This window comes from Lactuca virosa, chromosome 8 (assembly GCF_052849685.1).
Source record: "Lactuca virosa cultivar CGN04683 chromosome 8, Lactuca_virosa_CGN04683_v6, whole genome shotgun sequence".
Classification (NCBI taxonomy): domain Eukaryota; kingdom Viridiplantae; phylum Streptophyta; class Magnoliopsida; order Asterales; family Asteraceae; genus Lactuca; species Lactuca virosa.
In genome coordinates, this window is record NC_136433.1 from 259,827,154 (window position 1) to 259,847,289 (window position 20,136).

The window sequence follows — 20,136 nt, forward strand, 5'->3', positions numbered from 1 at the left end:
TTAATTTAATTTCATTTTAATATTAATATTAATTTGATTTTAAAACTAATTTATTTTGATTTTACCATTAACTTAATATTTTCTTTTTCGTTATTGATGTTTAAAAAATTAATTTAACTTTATTTTATAATTAATTTAAAATTACTAATAGTACGTAGCTATTAATAACCTAATTAAGCTAAGTCGTAATGACCAACATTAAGTCACTACCAAAATTAAGCACTTTGAAACCGTATTAACAAGAAAATAAAAACATAATAAACATATAATACAATCATACATGTAAATACAAACACTTCAACTTATCAAACACTTTAACTTATCAATTAAGCACTTTACAATACAAAGAATATCATATAAATATAAAAACCATAACTTATCAATTAAGAACTTTGTCACTTCATCTTAAATACACTCAAACTATTAAACCTAAATATCACATAATCATATATGTATACAATACATTCAATTCAAATTTTCATTTCATTTTAGACATACAATACCACTTTCATATTCCAATTTCATACAATTAAGCATACATTACATCCAAATCAAATTTCAATTTCAAACAATTAAGCAATACATCCAATTTCATACAATCATACCTTATAACAGCTAACGTTTTAGACATCTAATTTCAATTTCATACAAATGTATACATCTAAATACAAAATCAAACAAATCATGCCTAATTTCATTTTCATGCCAATACACCACAATACACCACAGTGAGCATAAACATAAATCAATTATACAGTAGGTTGCATAAACACACTTTCATGCCAAAAAATGAAAAAAGAAATCAAAAACTTACCTCAAAATTGGTGGTGAAGGTAGCCGAATGACCATAAATAAGTTTCTTCGGCGGTGGTGAAGGCTGTTGTCGGAGGATACTTCGACAATGGTGAAGGCTGTGAATTAGGGACTCCAACAATCGGAAAAAAATCCCCCAACATTGGAGTTAAAACTCAAGCTATCACAAATTAAGAAGAAAACAAGGACCAAGAACCATACCTTTTAGTCGCCGATGAACGGGAGTGGCCGGAGGATGGTCTGCATCGCCGACATCGCGAGAAAGAAAACAGAAAAGCATCGACTGCAAAATGAACGCAGGTCCCTCTTTGTTATGACTAAACCCTATGCCGACGACACTTCGTCGGTATAGGCCAACAAAAACTACGTCGTTTCCTTTTTATGTCATTAAAAAAAACAGTTTTACAGACGACATATTGTCTGGAAAGATATTTCACGCGGATCGACCCATCTTTTTGCAGACGGAATGTCGCCGGCATAAGATTACGAAAACGACACCGTTTTTATTTTCCGCGACACCGAATAAAAATAAATCGAGATTATTTTTTTAATACCTTATACCGACGACATATCGTCTGTATAAGCTGATGAAAAAGACATCGTTTTTATTTTCTACGACACCGAATATAAGTAAATCGAAATTAATTTTATAATACCCTATACCGACATGTCGTTGGTATAGGTTTTCAAAATACCGCGAAAATTTTGCCCCTTCCCACCGAATCTACGACGACAACATGTCGTCTGCTTAGCTTTTCCGGTCAAAGAAATAGGGTCAAAGTTGGAAAATACTGTGCTGCCGACGACATGTCGTCTGGATAGCTGGACTTTTGCCGACGACATATGTGGTCGGGATAGGTGTCGTCTGTACACATTGTTATTCTTGTAGTGATAATGAACTTTTTGAGATCAAGCTAAAAACAAACATTACGTATATATGACATTTTTGAATAAAAATATTGTAAAATAAAATATTTTGAGTTAAAATTTGAAAACAAGTTATTGTTGGAAAAATGCTAAAAGAAAATGACACTCTCGTATACGAAAGATGTGGAATTGGATAGTAAAAGTAGGATTTACAAAAATAAATATGCTCCAAATATTAATAACTCTGGAAGGAAATTTGTGAACCAAATTTGTTGAAATCTGAACCACATTTCTTATTGGCTTAGTATGGCATGGCATGGGTGATGGGTGCATGAGGCTTGATTGATAGAAATAGATACCGCCAAAACTGAAATCTTGAAACTAAGCTTGACCAATAACAGAGATAATATGGATATTATACCCACGTCTCCATATCCATACATAACCTATATAACACTACACTAACTTCCCAATTCCTACACCAACTCTTCTTCTCATTTGCTCAACTACACAAATACAACTCAATCTTTTGTTCATAAATACATGGCTGCTTCAACAATGGCTCTCTCATCTCCTTCATTTGCCGGGCAGGCAATCAAGGTTGCTCCATCTACCTCAGAGTTTTCTGGTGATGGAAGGGTGACAATGAGAAAGACAGCAGCAAAGCCCAAGACCGCTTCATCAGGAAGCCCATGGTACGGACCTGACAGAGTGAAGTACTTGGGGCCATTCTCGGGTGAGGCTCCATCATATCTAACCGGAGAATTCCCTGGAGACTACGGGTGGGACACAGCCGGGCTCTCAGCAGATCCTGAGACTTTTGCCAAGAACCGTGAGCTTGAGGTCATCCATTGTAGGTGGGCCATGCTAGGAGCTTTGGGATGTGTTTTCCCGGAGCTTCTAGCCCGCAATGGCGTCAAGTTCGGTGAAGCTGTGTGGTTCAAGGCAGGATCCCAAATCTTTAGTGAGGGTGGGCTTGACTATCTGGGCAACCCCAACTTGGTCCACGCACAGAGCATATTGGCAATTTGGGCTACACAAGTGATCTTGATGGGTGCTGTTGAAGGTTATAGAGTTGCCGGTGGGCCTCTTGGGGAGATAGTTGACCCATTGTACCCTGGAGGAAGCTTTGACCCGCTGGGATTAGCTGAAGATCCGGAGGCTTTTGAAGAGTTGAAGGTGAAGGAGATTAAGAACGGAAGATTAGCTATGTTTTCAATGTTTGGGTTCTTTGTTCAAGCCATAGTCACCGGAAAAGGTCCATTAGAAAACCTTGCAGACCACATTGCCGATCCAGTTACCAACAACGCATGGGCTTATGCCACCAACTTCGTCCCTGGAAACTAAAACTGTCCGGGAAGAATATAATGTCCATGAAAGAAAAACAGCTTGCGACATTGTAAATTTCACCAGCATAAGGTCGAAAATGAGAGGTCTTGATTCATGGAGTTAAATCCACCATATCCATATTTTTGTAAATTGATTAATTAGCTGTGCAAATATGAATGAACATTTACAAAGCTTACCGGATATAAACGGTCATTTCCACATTCTAATCTTCAGTACCATATTTATAAATAGCTGATCACATCACTTTATTACCACTGAGAGTATGATAATGTAGTTCATTTTATGAAAGGGGCCCTTCTAATTTCTATAGGATGGAACAACGGATATGTGTACTTAAATAGGAAATCATGCCTCTTGACCGAATCAATTAGTCAATCACCATTATCATTCAAACCACGCTGATATGCATAACTATGTAGGAATTCTACGAATTCATGCCTCATAACAAAAACAATCAATCGTCATTTTCATTCAAACTGCTATGATATGTATAACTTTTAATTTAAAACTTCTAAAATTGGATTTTATGCTTGTAGAGTATTGATCGGAATGTGTATTTTGGATTTTTCGAGATTTCCGTTCATTCCTATTCCAATGGTTGATTTTGAAACATGGTTTGTCTATTATAATTGACACTAGAGAAAAACCTGTCTTATCTATAATATAATGGTTCCATAGAGAAAAAAAAAGCGTACAAAATAGCAACGGAAGTCCATTGCAAAACTAGCTCGGAAACCCTTCAACCACACACACAAAAACCAATCCCTAGTCGCCAATCCGTCACGAGCAAAGCGTGTAGCGAATGTTTCGGTAACGTAGCCCATCTTTGGTTCTTGACTAATACTAATGTGACCTTCGAAATAGTATGTTTATATATAAGAATCGAATTATGCTAAAAACCAATATACAAGAATCAAGTGACATATTATTTATTTAAATAATGAAAATCTAAAACAAAATAAAGATATATGCATATACTGAATTCTTTGAATGAAAGTAAACTTCAATATTAACAATATTTAAGGATTAGGAAGGACTAGTTAAAACTCGATTTTACAGATCATGAATAGTTAAGTTCGAACAATACAACCAGGAAGGGCTTGTTAAACCATTACAATGCCTCAATATCCACATGTCATCTATGTATCCTAACCCCCGATCCCACCTACAAGATATTCATGACCTCAACTATGTAACCTATCTCCCACTCCCACATACAAGATATCCGGGACCTCAACTGGCGACATGTTATACATGATGAGTACCATGTTCGTATCTTGAATAGGACATGGACTCTTGTATGACGACTCCAATGGGTTAATATTGTACGCTACATGTGGCTCTTTCATCATAGTTTCAATGTAGGTATCTCTCTTTATAATGTCAACCTTGTAGCCAACAGTCGCTTCCAAAACCGAAGAATTGATTGTGATGAGATATTCAACGCCATTTTGATATGGGACATCATCCGTATAACCCTCAAAATATTATCTATTGATACCGGTCTATTTATCAGCTTATTTTAAACCATGCAAAAATTGACTTTTCTCACTGTCACCTTTAGGTTAGTATACATGCATCAACCACATGGTTTCTATGATCCCAATTTCAAGGTCACGTCTTCCGTCCTCAAAAATCCTTATAAAACCTCAAGCATGCTCCTAGAAGGTGGTATCACCGATTTTCATAGTACGCCACTACCTAGGGTTCCAAAAGTATAATGTTGTTATTAACAAAAGTATCATAATTGTGTTAATTATAACATCATACTTTAGTTTATTTTCTTTTATAGCATCATACTTATAATATTATATTACATAATATTATGGTTTAAAAAATATACCGTTTAATTTGATTTTATAGTTATTTTAATTTGATTTTATAATTAATTTAATTTGATTATAAAATTAACTTAATTTGATTTTTTAATTAATTTAATATTTTCTTTTTTTATTAGTTTTTTAAATTAATTTAATTTGATTTTATAATTAATTTTATTTTATTTTAATATTAATATTAATTTGATTTTATAATTTATTTTATTTTATTTTAAACTTAATTTGATTTTATAATTAATTTAATATTTTATTTTTTGTTATTAGTTTTTTTAAATTAATTTAATTTGATTTTGTTATAGTTTTAATGTTAATTTGATTTTATAATTTATTTTATTATATTTGAATAATTATATTAATTTGGTGTTATAATTAATTTAATTTTTTTTAAATTAACTTAATTGGATTTTATAATTAGTTTAATATTTTCTTTTTTGTTAATAGTTTTTTTTTTAATTTTTTTAATTTGATTTTATAATTAATTTAATTTGATTTTAATATTAATATTAATTTGATTTTAAAACTAATTTATTTTGATTTTACCATTAACTTAATATTTTCTTTTTCGTTATTGATTTTTTAAAAATTAATTTAACTTTATTTTATAATTAATTTAAAATTACTAATAGTACGTATCTATTAATAACCTAATTAAGCTAAGTCGTAATGACCAACATTAAGTCACTACCAAAATTAAGCACTTTGAAACCAAATTAACAAGAAAATAAAAACATAATAAACATATAATACAATCATACATGTAAATACAAACACTTCAACTTATCAAACACTTTAACTTATCAATTAAGCACTTTACAATACAAAGAATAGCATCTAAATACAAAAACTATAACTTATCAATTAAGAACTTTGTCACTTCATCTTAAATACACTCAAACTATTAAACCTAAATATCACATAATCATATATGTATACAATACATTCAATTCTAATTTTCATTTCATTTTAGACATACAATACCACTTTCATATTCCAATTTCATACAATTAAACATACATTACATCCAATTCAAATTTCAATTTCAAACAATTAAGCAATACATCCAATTTCATACAATCATACCTTATAACAGCTAACGTTTTAGACATCTAATTTCAATTTCATACAAATGTATACATCTAAATACAAAATCAAACAAATCATGCCTAATTTCATTTTATGCCAATACACCACAATACACCACAATACACCACAGTGAACATAAACATAAATCAATTATACAGTAGGTTGCATAAACACACTTTCATGCCAAAAAATGAAAAAAGAAATCAAAAACTTACCTCAAAATTGGTGGTGAAGGTAGCCGAATCACCATAAATAAGTTTCTTCGGCGGTGGTGAAGGCTGTTGTCGGAGGATACTTCGACAATGGTGAAGGCTGTGAATTAGGGACTCCAACAATCGGAAAAAAATCCCCCAACATTGGAGTTAAAACTCAAGCTATCACAAATTAAGAAGAAAACAAGGACCAAGAACCATACCTTTTAGTCGCCGATGAACGGGAGTGGCCGGAGGATGGTCTGCATCGCCGACATCGCGAGAAAGAAAACAGAAAAGCATCGACTGCAAAATGAACGCAGGTCCCTCTTTGTTATAACTAAACCCTATGCCGACGACACTTCGTCGGTATAGGCCAACAAAAACTACGTCGTTTCCTTTTTATGTCATTAAAAAAAAACAGTTTTACAGACGACATATTGTCTGGAAAGATATTTCACGCGGATCGACCCATCTTTTTGCAGACGGAATGTCGCCGACATAAGATTACGAAAACGACACCGTTTTTATTTTCCGCGACACGGAATAAAAATAAATCGAAATTATTTTTTTAATACCTTATACCGACGACATATCGTCTGTATAAGCTGATGAAAAAGACACCGTTTTTATTTTCTCCGACACCGAATATAAGTAAATCGAAATTAATTTTATAATACCCTATACCGAAATGTCGTTGGTATAGGTTTTCAAAATACCGCGAAAATTTTGCCCCTTCCCACCGAATCTACGACGACAACATGTCGTCTGCTTAGCTTTTCCGGTCAAAGAAATAGGGTCAAAGTTGGAAAAGACGACATGTCGTCTGGATAGCTGGACTTTTGCCGACGACATATGTGGTCGGGATAGGTGTCGTCTGTACACATTGTTATTCTTGTAGTGATAATGAACTTTTTGAGATCAAGCTAAAAACAAACATTACGTATATATGACATTTTTGAATAAAAATATTGTAAAATAAAATATTTTGAGTTAAAATTTGAAAACATGTTATTGTTGGAAAAATGCTAAAAGAAAATGACACTCTCGTATACGAAAGATGTGGAGTTGGATAGTAAAAGTAAGATTTACAAAAATAAATATGCTCCAAATATTAATAACTCTGGAAGGAAATTTGTGAACCAAATTTGTTGAAATCTGAACCACATTTCTTATTGGCTTAGTATGGCATGGCATGGGTGATGGGTGCATGAGGCTTGATTGATAGAAATAGATACCGCCAAAACTGGAATCTTGAAACTAAGCTTGACCAATAACAGAGATAATATGGATATTATACCCACGTCTCCATATCCATACATAACCTATATAACACTACACTAACTTCCCAATTCCTACACCAACTCTTCTTCTCATTTGCTCAACTACACAAATACAACTCAATCTTTTGTTCATAAATACATGGCTGCTTCAACAATGGCTCTCTCATCTCCTTCATTTGCCGGGCAGGCAATCAAGGTTGCTCCATCTACCTCAGAGTTTTCTGGTGATGGAAGGGTGACAATGAGAAAGACAGCAGCAAAGCCCAAGACCGCTTCATCAGGAAGCCCATGGTACGGACCTGACAGAGTGAAGTACTTGGGGCCATTCTCGGGTGAGGCTCCATCATATCTAACCGGAGAATTCCCTGGAGACTACGGGTGGGACACAGCCGGGCTCTCAGCAGATCCTGAGACTTTTGCCAAGAACCGTGAGCTTGAGGTCATCCATTGTAGGTGGGCCATGCTAGGAGCTTTGGGATGTGTTTTCCCGGAGCTTCTAGCCCGCAATGGCGTCAAGTTCGGTGAAGCTGTGTGGTTCAAGGCAGGATCCCAAATCTTTAGTGAGGGTGGGCTTGACTATATGGGCAACCCCAACTTGGTCCACGCACAGAGCATATTGGCAATTTGGGCTACACAAGTGATCTTGATGGGTGCTGTTGAAGGTTATAGAGTTGCCGGTGGGCCTCTTGGGGAGATAGTTGACCCATTGTACCCTGGAGGAAGCTTTGACCCGCTGGGATTAGCTGAAGATCCGGAGGCTTTTGCAGAGTTGAAGGTGAAGGAGATTAAGAACGGAAGATTAGCTATGTTTTCAATGTTTGGGTTCTTTGTTCAAGCCATAGTCACCGGAAAAGGTCCATTAGAAAACCTTGCAGACCACATTGCCGATCCAGTTACCAACAACGCATGGGCTTATGCCACCAACTTCGTCCCTGGAAACTAAAACTGTCCGGGAAGAATATAATGTCCATGAAAGAAAAACAGCTTGCGACATTGTAAATTTCACCAGCATAAGGTCGAAAATGAGAGGTCTTGATTCATGGAGTTAAATCCACCATATCCATATTTTTGTAAATTGATTAATTAGCTGTGCAAATATGAATGAACATTTACAAAGCTTACCGGATATAAACGGTCATTTCCACATTCTAATCTTCAGTACCATATTTATAAATAGCTGATCACATCACTTTATTACCACTGAGAGTATGATAATGTAGTTCATTTTATGAAAGGGGCCCTTCTAATTTCTATAGGATGGAACAACGGATATGTGTACTTAAATAGGAAATCATGCCTCTTGACCGAATCAATTAGTCAATCACCATTATCATTCAAACCACGCTGATATGCATAACTATGTAGGAATTCTACGAATTCATGCCTCATAACAAAAACAATCAATCGTCATTTTCATTCAAACTGCTATGATATGTATAACTTTTAATTTAAAACTTCTAAAATTGGATTTTATGCTTCTAGAGTATTGATCGGAATGTGTATTTTGGATTTTTCGAGATTTCCGTTCATTCCTATTCCAATGGTTGATTTTGAAACATGGTTTGTCTATTATAATTGACACTAGAGAAAAACCTGTCTTATCTATAATATAATGGTTCCATAGAGAAAAAAAAGCGTACAAAATAGCAACGGAAGTCCATTGCAAAACTATCCAAAACTAGCTCGGAAACCCTTCAACCACACACACACAAACCAATCCCTAGTCGCCAATCCGTCACGAGCAAAGCGTGTAGCGAATGTTTCGGTAACGTAGCCCATCTTTGGTTCTTGACTAATACTAATGTGACCTTCGAAATAGTATGTTTATATATAAGAATCGAATTATGCTAAAAACCAATATACAAGAATCAAGTGACATATTATTTATTTAAATAATGAAAATCTAAAACAAAATAAAGATATATGCATATACTGAATTCTTTGAATGAAAGTAAACTTCAATATTAACAATATTTAAGGATTAGGAAGGACTAGTTAAAACTCGATTTTACAGATCATGAATAGTTAAGTTCGAACAATACAACCAGGAAGGGCTTGTTAAACCATTACAATGCCTCAATATCCACATGTCATCTATGTATCCTAACCCCCGATCCCACCTACAAGATATTCATGACCTCAACTATGTAACCTATCTCCCACTCCCACATACAAGATATCCGGGACCTCAACTGGCGACATGTTATACATGATGAGTACCATGTTCGTATCTTGAATAGGACATGGACTCTTGTATGACGACTCCAATGGGTTAATATTGTACGCTACATGTGGCTCTTTCATCATAGTTTCAATGTAGGTATCTCTCTTTATAATGTCAACCTTGTAGCCAACAGTCGCTTCCAAAACCGAAGAATTGATTGTGATGAGATATTCAACGCCATTTTGATATGGGACATCATCCGTATAACCCTCAAAATATTATCTATTGATACCGGTCTATTTATCAGCTTATTTTAAACCATGCAAAAATTGACTTTTCTCACTGTCACCTTTAGGTTAGTATACATGCATCAACCACATGGTTTCTATGATCCCAATTTCAAGGTCACGTCTTCCGTCCTCAAAAATCCTTATAAAACCTCAAGCATGCTCCTAGAAGGTGGTATCACCGATTTTCATAGTACGCCACTACCTAGGGTTCCAAAAGTATAATGTTGTTATTAACAAAAGTATCATAATTGTGTTAATTATAACATCATACTTTAGTTTATTTTCTTTTATAGCATCATACTTATAATATTATATTACATAATATTATGGTTTAAAAAATATACCGTTTAATTTGATTTTATAGTTATTTTAATTTGATTTTATAATTAATTTAATTTGATTATAAAATTAACTTAATTTGATTTTTTAATTAATTTATTATTTTCTTTTTTTATTAGTTTTTTAAATTAATTTAATTTGATTTTATAATTAATTTTATTTTATTTTAATATTAATATTAATTTGATTTTATAATTAATTTAATTTTATTTTAAACTTAATTTGATTTTATAATTAATTTAATATTTTATTTTTTGTTATTAGTTTTTTTAAATTAATTTAATTTGATTTTGTTATAGTTTTAATGTTAATTTGATTTTATAATTTATTTTATTATATTTGAATAATTATATTAATTTGGTGTTATAATTAATTTAATTTTTTTTTAAATTAACTTAATTGGATTTTATAATTAGTTTAATATTTTCTTTTTTGTTAATAGTTTTTTTTTTAATTTTTTTAATTTGATTTTATAATTAATTTAATTTCATTTTAATATTAATATTAATTTGATTTTAAAACTAATTTATTTTGATTTTACCATTAACTTAATATTTTCTTTTTCGTTATTGATTTTTTAAAAATTAATTTAACTTTATTTTATAATTAATTTAAAATTACTAATAGTACGTATCTATTAATAACCTAATTAAGCTAAGTCGTAATGACCAACATTAAGTCACTACCAAAATTAAGCACTTTGAAACCATATTAACAAGAAAATAAAAACATAATAAACATATAATACAATCATACATGTAAATACAAACACTTCAACTTATCAAACACTTTAACTTATCAATTAAGCACTTTACAATACAAAGAATAACATCTAAATACAAAAACTATAACTTATCAATTAAGAACTTTGTCACTTCATCTTAAATACACTCAAACTATTAAACCTAAATATCACATAATCATATATGTATACAATACATTCAATTCTAATTTTCATTTCATTTTAGACATACAATACCACTTTCATATTCCAATTTCATACAATTAAACATACATTAAATCCAATTCAAATTTCAATTTCAAACAATTAAGCAATACATCCAATTTCATACAATCATACCTTATAACAGCTAACGTTTTAGACATCTAATTTCAATTTCATACAAATGTATACATCTAAATACAAACTCAAACAAATCATGCCTAATTTCATTTTCATGCCAATACACCACAATACACCACAGTGAGCATAAACATAAATCAATTATACAGTAGGTTGCATAAACACACTTTCATGCCAAAAAATGAAAAAAGAAATCAAAAACTTACCTCAAAATTGGTGGTGAAGGTAGCCGAATCACCATAAATAAGTTTCTTCGGCGGTGGTGAAGGCTGTTGTCGGAGGATACTTCGACAATGGTGAAGGCTGTGAATTAGGGACTCCAACAATCGGAAAAAAATCCCCCAACATTGGAGTTAAAACTCAAGCTATCACAAATTAAGAAGAAAACAAGGACCAAGAACCATACCTTTTAGTCGCCGAAGAACGGGAGTGGTCGGAGGATGGTCTGCATCGCCGACATCACGAGAAAGAAAACAGAAAAACATCGACTGCAAAATGAACGCAGGTCCCTCTTTGTTATAACTAAACCCTATGCCGACGACACTTCGTCGGTATAGGCCAACAAAAACTACGTCGTTTCCTTTTTATGTCATTAAAAAAAACAGTTTTACAGACGACATATTGATATTGCATGCGGATCGAACCATCTTTTTGCAGACGGAATGTCGCCGGCATAAGATTACGAAAACGACACCGTTTTTATTTTCCGCGACACCGAATAAAAATAAATCGAAATTATTTTTTTAATACCTTATACCGACGACATATCGTCTATATAAGCTGCTGATGAAAAAGACACCGTTTTTATTTTCTACGACACCGAATATAAGTAAATCGAAATTAATTTTATAATACCCTATACCGACATGTCGTTGGTATAGGTTTTCAAAATACCGCTACAATTTTGCCCCTTCCCACCGAATCTACGACGACAACATGTCGTCTGCTTAGCTTTTCCGGTCAAAGAAATAGGGTCAAAGTTGGAAAATACTGTGCTGCCGACGACATGTCGTCTGGATAGCTGGACTTTTGCCGACGACATATGTGGTCGGGATAGGTGTCGTCTGTACATATTGTTAATCTTGTAGTGATAATGAACTTTTTGAGATCAAGCTAAAAACAAACATTACGTATATATGACATTTTTGAATAAAAATATTGTAAAATAAAATATTTTGAGTTAAAATTTGAAAACAAGTTATTGTTGGAAAAATGCTAAAAGAAAATGACACTCTCGTATACGAAAGATGTGGAGTTGGATAGTAAAAGTAAGATTTACAAAAATAAATATGCTCCAAATATTAATAACTCTGGAAGGAAATTTGTGAACCAAATTTGTTGAAATCTGAACCACATTTCTTATTGGCTTAGTATGGCATGGCATGGGTGATGGGTGCATGAGGCTTGATTGATAGAAATAGATACCGCCAAAACTGAAATCTTGAAACTAAGCTTGACCAATAACAGAGATAATATGGATATTATACCCACGTCTCCATATCCATACATAACCTATATAACACTACACTAACTTCCCAATTCCTACACCAACTCTTCTTCTCATTTGCTCAACTACACAAATACAACTCAATCTTTTGTTCATAAATACATGGCTGCTTCAACAATGGCTCTCTCATCTCCTTCATTTGCCGGGCAGGCAATCAAGGTTGCTCCATCTACCTCAGAGTTTTCTGGTGATGGAAGGGTGACAATGAGAAAGACAGCAGCAAAGCCCAAGACCGCTTCATCAGGAAGCCCATGGTACGGACCTGACAGAGTGAAGTACTTGGGGCCATTCTCGGGTGAGGCTCCATCATATCTAACCGGAGAATTCCCTGGAGACTACGGGTGGGACACAGCCGGGCTCTCAGCAGATCCTGAGACTTTTGCCAAGAACCGTGAGCTTGAGGTCATCCATTGTAGGTGGGCCATGCTAGGAGCTTTGGGATGTGTTTTCCCGGAGCTTCTAGCCCGCAATGGCGTCAAGTTCGGTGAAGCTGTGTGGTTCAAGGCAGGATCCCAAATCTTTAGTGAGGGTGGGCTTGACTATCTGGGCAACCCCAACTTGGTCCACGCACAGAGCATATTGGCAATTTGGGCTACACAAGTGATCTTGATGGGTGCTGTTGAAGGTTATAGAGTTGCCGGTGGGCCTCTTGGGGAGATAGTTGACCCATTGTACCCTGGAGGAAGCTTTGACCCGCTGGGATTAGCTGAAGATCCGGAGGCTTTTGCAGAGTTGAAGGTGAAGGAGATTAAGAACGGAAGATTAGCTATGTTTTCAATGTTTGGGTTCTTTGTTCAAGCCATAGTCACCGGAAAAGGTCCATTAGAAAACCTTGCAGACCACATTGCCGATCCAGTTACCAACAACGCATGGGCTTATGCCACCAACTTCGTCCCTGGAAACTAAAACTGGCCGGGAAGAATATAATGTCCATGAAAGAAAAACAGCTTGCGACATTGTAAATTTCACCAGCATAAGGTCGAAAATGAGAGGTCTTGATTCATGGAGTTAAATCCACCATATCCATATTTTTGTAAATTGATTAATTAGCTGTGCAAATATGAATGAACATTTACAAAGCTTACCGGATATAAACGGTCATTTCCACATTCTAATCTTCAGTACCATATTTATAAATAGCTGATCACATCACTTTATTACCACTGAGAGTATGATAATGTAGTTCATTTTATGAAAGGGGCCCTTCTAATTTCTATAGGATGGAACAACGGATATGTGTACTTAAATAGGAAATCATGCCTCTTGACCGAATCAATTAGTCAATCACCATTATCATTCAAACCACGCTGATATGCATAACTATGTAGGAATTCTACGAATTCATGCCTCATAACAAAAACAATCAATCGTCATTTTCATTCAAACTGCTATGATATGTATAACTTTTAATTTAAAACTTCTAAAATTGGATTTTATGCTTCTAGAGTATTGATCGGAATGTGTATTTTGGATTTTTCGAGATTTCCGTTCATTCCTATTCCAATGGTTGATTTTGAAACATGGTTTGTCTATTATAATTGACACTAGAGAAAAACCTGTCTTATCTATAATATAATGGTTCCATAGAGAAAAAAAAGCGTACAAAATAGCAACGGAAGTCCATTGCAAAACTATCCAAAACTAGCTCGGAAACCCTTCAACCACACACACACAAACCAATCCCTAGTCGCCAATCCGTCACGAGCAAAGCGTGTAGCGAATGTTTCGGTAACGTAGCCCATCTTTGGTTCTTGACTAATACTAATGTGACCTTCGAAATAGTATGTTTATATATAAGAATCGAATTATGCTAAAAACCAATATACAAGAATCAAGTGACATATTATTTATTTAAATAATGAAAATCTAAAACAAAATAAAGATATATGCATATACTGAATTCTTTGAATGAAAGTAAACTTCAATATTAACAATATTTAAGGATTAGGAAGGACTAGTTAAAACTCGATTTTACAGATCATGAATAGTTAAGTTCGAACAATACAACCAGGAAGGGCTTGTTAAACCATTACAATGCCTCAATATCCACATGTCATCTATGTATCCTAACCCCCGATCCCACCTACAAGATATTCATGACCTCAACTATGTAACCTATCTCCCACTCCCACATACAAGATATCCGGGACCTCAACTGGCGACATGTTATACATGATGAGTACCATGTTCGTATCTTGAATAGGACATGGACTCTTGTATGACGACTCCAATGGGTTAATATTGTACGCTACATGTGGCTCTTTCATCATAGTTTCAATGTAGGTATCTCTCTTTATAATGTCAACCTTGTAGCCAACAGTCGCTTCCAAAACCGAAGAATTGATTGTGATGAGATATTCAACGCCATTTTGATATGGGACATCATCCGTATAACCCTCAAAATATTATCTATTGATACCGGTCTATTTATCAGCTTATATTAAACCATGCAAAAATTGACTTTTCTCACGGTCACCTTTAGGTTAGTATACATGCATCAACCACATGGTTTCTATGATCCCAATTTCAAGGTCACGTCTTCCGTCCTCAAAAATCCTTATAAAACCTCAAGCATGCTCCTAGAAGGTGGTATCACCGATTTTCATAGTACGCCACTACCTAGGGTTCCAAAAGTATAATGTTGTTATTAACAAAAATATCATAATTGTGTTAATTATAACATCATACTTTAGTTTATTTTCTTTTATAGCATCATACTTATAATATTATATTACATAATATTATGGTTTAAAAAATATACCGTTTAATTTGATTTTATAGTTATTTTAATTTGATTTTATAATTAATTTAATTTGATTATAAAATTAACTTAATTTGATTTTTTAATTAATTTAATATTTTCTTTTTTTATTAGTTTTTTAAATTAATTTAATTTGATTTTATAATTAATTTTATTTTATTTTAATATTAATATTAATTTGATTTTATAATTAATTTAATTTTATTTTAAACTTAATTTGATTTTATAATTAATTTAATATTTTATTTTTTGTTATTAGTTTTTTTAAATTAATTTAATTTGATTTTGTTATAGTTTTAATGTTAATTTGATTTTATAATTTATTTTATTATATTTGAATAATTATATTAATTTGGTGTTATAATTAATTTAATTTTTTTTTAAATTAACTTAATTGGATTTTATAATTAGTTTAATATTTTCTTTTTTGTTAATAGTTTTTTTTTTTAATTTTTTTAATTTGATTTTATAATTAATTTAATTTCATTTTAATATTAATATTAATTTGATTTTAAAACTAATTTATTTTGATTTTACCATTAACTTAATATTTTCTTTTTCGTTATTGATTTTTTAAAAATTAATTTAACTTTATTTTATAATTAATTTAAAATTACTAATAGTACGTATCTATTAATAACCTAATTAAGCTAAGTCGTAATGACCAACATTAAGTCACTACCAAAATTAAGCACTTTGAAACCATATTAACAAGAAAATAAAAACATAATAAACATATAATACAATCATACATGTAAATACAAACACTTCAACTTATCAAACACTTTAACTTATCAATTAAGCACTTTACAATACAAAGAATAACATCTAAATACAAAAACTATAACTTATCAATTAAGAACTTTGTCACTTCATCTTAAATACACTCAAACTATTAAACCTAAATATCACATAATCATATATGTATACAATACATTCAATTCTAATTTTCATTTCATTTTAGACATACAATACCACTTTCATATTCCAATTTCATACAATTAAACATACATTAAATCCAATTCAAATTTCAATTTCAAACAATTAAGCAATACATCCAATTTCATACAATCATACCTTATAACAGCTAACGTTTTAGACATCTAATTTCAATTTCATACAAATGTATACATCTAAATACAAACTCAAACAAATCATGCCTAATTTCATTTTCATGCCAATACACCACAATACACCACAGTGAGCATAAACATAAATCAATTATACAGTAGGTTGCATAAACACACTTTCATGCCAAAAAATGAAAAAAGAAATCAAAAACTTACCTCAAAATTGGTGGTGAAGGTAGCCGAATCACCATAAATAAGTTTCTTCGGCGGTGGTGAAGGCTGTTGTCGGAGGATACTTCGACAATGGTGAAGGCTGTGAATTAGGGACTCCAACAATCGGAAAAAAATCCCCCAACATTGGAGTTAAAACTCAAGCTATCACAAATTAAGAAGAAAACAAGGACCAAGAACCATACCTTTTAGTCGCCGAAGAACGGGAGTGGTCGGAGGATGGTCTGCATCGCCGACATCACGAGAAAGAAAACAGAAAAACATCGACTGCAAAATGAACGCAGGTCCCTCTTTGTTATAACTAAACCCTATGCCGACGACACTTCGTCGGTATAGGCCAACAAAAACTACGTCGTTTCCTTTTTATGTCATTAAAAAAAACAGTTTTACAGACGACATATTGTCTGGAAAGATATTGCACGCGGATCGAACCATCTTTTTGCAGACGGAATGTCGCCGGCATAAGATTACGAAAACGACACCGTTTTTATTTTCCGCGACACCGAATAAAAATAAATCGAAATTATTTTTTTAATACCTTATACCGACGACATATCGTCTATATAAGCTGCTGATGAAAAAGACACCGTTTTTATTTTCTACGACACCGAATATAAGTAAATCGAAATTAATTTTATAATACCCTATACCGACATGTCGTTGGTATAGGTTTTCAAAATACCGCGACAATTTTGCCCCTTCCCACCGAATCTACGACGACAACATGTCGTCTGCTTAGCTTTTCCGGTCAAAGAAATAGGGTCAAAGTTGGAAAATACTGTGCTGCCGACGACATGTCGTCTGGATAGCTGGACTTTTGCCGACGACATATGTGGTCGGGATAGGTGTCGTCTGTACATATTGTTAATCTTGTAGTGATAATGAACTTTTTGAGATCAAGCTAAAAACAAACATTACGTATATATGACATTTTTGAATAAAAATATTGTAAAATAAAATATTTTGAGTTAAAATTTGAAAACAAGTTATTGTTGGAAAAATGCTAAAAGAAAATGACACTCTCGTATACGAAAGATGTGGAGTTGGATAGTAAAAGTAAGATTTACAAAAATAAATATGCTCCAAATATTAATAACTCTGGAAGGAAATTTGTGAACCAAATTTGTTGAAATCTGAACCACATTTCTTATTGGCTTAGTATGGCATGGCATGGGTGATGGGTGCATGAGGCTTGATTGATAGAAATAGATACCGCCAAAACTGAAATCTTGAAACTAAGCTTGACCAATAACAGAGATAATATGGATATTATACCCACGTCTCCATATCCATACATAACCTATATAACACTACACTAACTTCCCAATTCCTACACCAACTCTTCTTCTCATTTGCTCAACTACACAAATACAACTCAATCTTTTGTTCATAAATACATGGCTGCTTCAACAATGGCTCTCTCATCTCCTTCATTTGCCGGGCAGGCAATCAAGGTTGCTCCATCTACCTCAGAGTTTTCTGGTGATGGAAGGGTGACAATGAGAAAGACAGCAGCAAAGCCCAAGACCGCTTCATCAGGAAGCCCATGGTACGGACCTGACAGAGTGAAGTACTTGGGGCCATTCTCGGGTGAGGCTCCATCATATCTAACCGGAGAATTCCCTGCAGACTACGGGTGGGACACAGCCGGGCTCTCAGCAGATCCTGAGACTTTTGCCAAGAACCGTGAGCTTGAGGTCATCCATTGTAGGTGGGCCATGCTAGGAGCTTTGGGATGTGTTTTCCCGGAGCTTCTAGCCCGCAATGGCGTCAAGTTCGGTGAAGCTGTGTGGTTCAAGGCAGGATCCCAAATCTTTAGTGAGGGTGGGCTTGACTATCTGGGCAACCCCAACTTGGTCCACGCACAGAGCATATTGGCAATTTGGGCTACACAAGTGATCTTGATGGGTGCTGTTGAAGGTTATAGAGTTGCCGGTGGGCCTCTTGGGGAGATAGTTGACCCATTGTACCCTGGAGGAAGCTTTGACCCGCTGGGATTAGCTGAAGATCCGGAGGCTTTTGCAGAGTTGAAGGTGAAGGAGATTAAGAACGGAAGATTAGCTATGTTTTCAATGTTTGGGTTCTTTGTTCAAGCCATAGTCACCGGAAAAGGTCCATTAGAAAACCTTGCAGACCACATTGCCGATCCAGTTACCAACAACGCATGGGCTTATGCCACCAACTTCGTCCCTGGAAACTAAAACTGGCCGGGAAGAATATAATGTCCATGAAAGAAAAACAGCTTGCGACATTGTAAATTTCACCAGCATAAGGTCGAAAATGAGAGGTCTTGATTCATGGAGTTAAATCCACCATATCCATATTTTTGTAAATTGATTAATTAGCTGTGCAAATATGAATGAACATTTACAAAGCTTACCGGATATAAACGGTCATTTCCACATTCTAATCTTCAGTACCATATTTATAAATAGCTGATCACATCACTTTATTACCACTGAGAGTATGATAATGTAGTTCATTTTTTGAAAGGGGCCCTTCTAATTTCTATAGGATGGAACAACGGATATGTGTACTTAAATAGGAAATCATGCCTCTTGACCGAATCAATTAGTCAATCACCATTATCATTCAAACCACGCTGATATGCATAACTATGTAGGAATTCTACGAATTCATGCCTCATAACAAAAACAATCAATCGTCATTTTCATTCAAACTGCTATGATATGTATAACTTTTAATTTAAAACTTCTAAAATTGGATTTTATGCTTCTAGAGTATTGATCGGAATGTGTATTTTGGATTTTTCGAGATTTCCGTTCATTCCTATTCCAATGGTTGATTTTGAAACATGGTTTGTCTATTATAATTGACACTAGAGAAAAACCTGTCTTATCTATAATATAATGGTTCCATAGAGAAAAAAAAGCGTACAAAATAGCAACGGAAGTCCATTGCAAAACTATCCAAAACTAGCTCGGAAACCCTTCAACCACACACACACAAACCAATCCCTAGTCGCCAATCCGTCACGAGCAAAGCGTGTAGCGAATGTTTCGGTAACGTAGCCCATCTTTGGTTCTTGACTAATACTAATGTGACCTTCGAAATAGTATGTTTATATATAAGAATCGAATTATGCTAAAAACCAATATACAAGAATCAAGTGACATATTATTTATTTAAATAATGAAAATCTAAAACAAAATAAAGATATATGCATATACTGAATTCTTTGAATGAAAGTAAACTTCAATATTAACAATATTTAAGGATTAGGAAGGACTAGTTAAAACTCGAT

The 20,136-nt window shown here is 33.7% G+C and overlaps 4 protein-coding genes across 4 annotated transcripts; all 4 read left to right on the forward strand.

The window, feature by feature from the left end:
- The first annotated feature begins 2,177 nt into the window (after nt 1–2,177).
- Nucleotides 2,178–3,200, forward strand: LOC145133905 (chlorophyll a-b binding protein 40, chloroplastic-like). Its single transcript, XM_079068851.1, has one exon. The coding sequence runs from the start codon at nt 2,224–2,226 to the stop codon at nt 3,025–3,027; it is 804 nt and encodes a 267-aa protein (XP_078924977.1). The 5' UTR covers nt 2,178–2,223; the 3' UTR covers nt 3,028–3,200.
- Nucleotides 3,201–7,518: 4,318 nt separating this feature from the next.
- LOC145132829 (chlorophyll a-b binding protein 40, chloroplastic-like) lies at nt 7,519–8,541 on the forward strand. The gene has a single exon (XM_079067758.1). The coding sequence runs from the start codon at nt 7,565–7,567 to the stop codon at nt 8,366–8,368; it is 804 nt and encodes a 267-aa protein (XP_078923884.1). The 5' UTR covers nt 7,519–7,564; the 3' UTR covers nt 8,369–8,541.
- A 4,324-nt stretch (nt 8,542–12,865) lies between these two features.
- Nucleotides 12,866–13,888, forward strand: LOC145132479 (chlorophyll a-b binding protein 40, chloroplastic). Its single transcript, XM_079067274.1, has one exon. It carries the CDS (start codon nt 12,912–12,914, stop codon nt 13,713–13,715), a length of 804 nt encoding a protein of 267 aa, XP_078923400.1. The 5' UTR covers nt 12,866–12,911; the 3' UTR covers nt 13,716–13,888.
- Nucleotides 13,889–18,221: 4,333 nt separating this feature from the next.
- LOC145134043 (chlorophyll a-b binding protein 40, chloroplastic-like) lies at nt 18,222–19,245 on the forward strand. Its single transcript, XM_079068968.1, has one exon. The coding sequence runs from the start codon at nt 18,269–18,271 to the stop codon at nt 19,070–19,072; it is 804 nt and encodes a 267-aa protein (XP_078925094.1). The 5' UTR covers nt 18,222–18,268; the 3' UTR covers nt 19,073–19,245.
- The last annotated feature ends 891 nt before the right edge of the window (nt 19,246–20,136 follow it).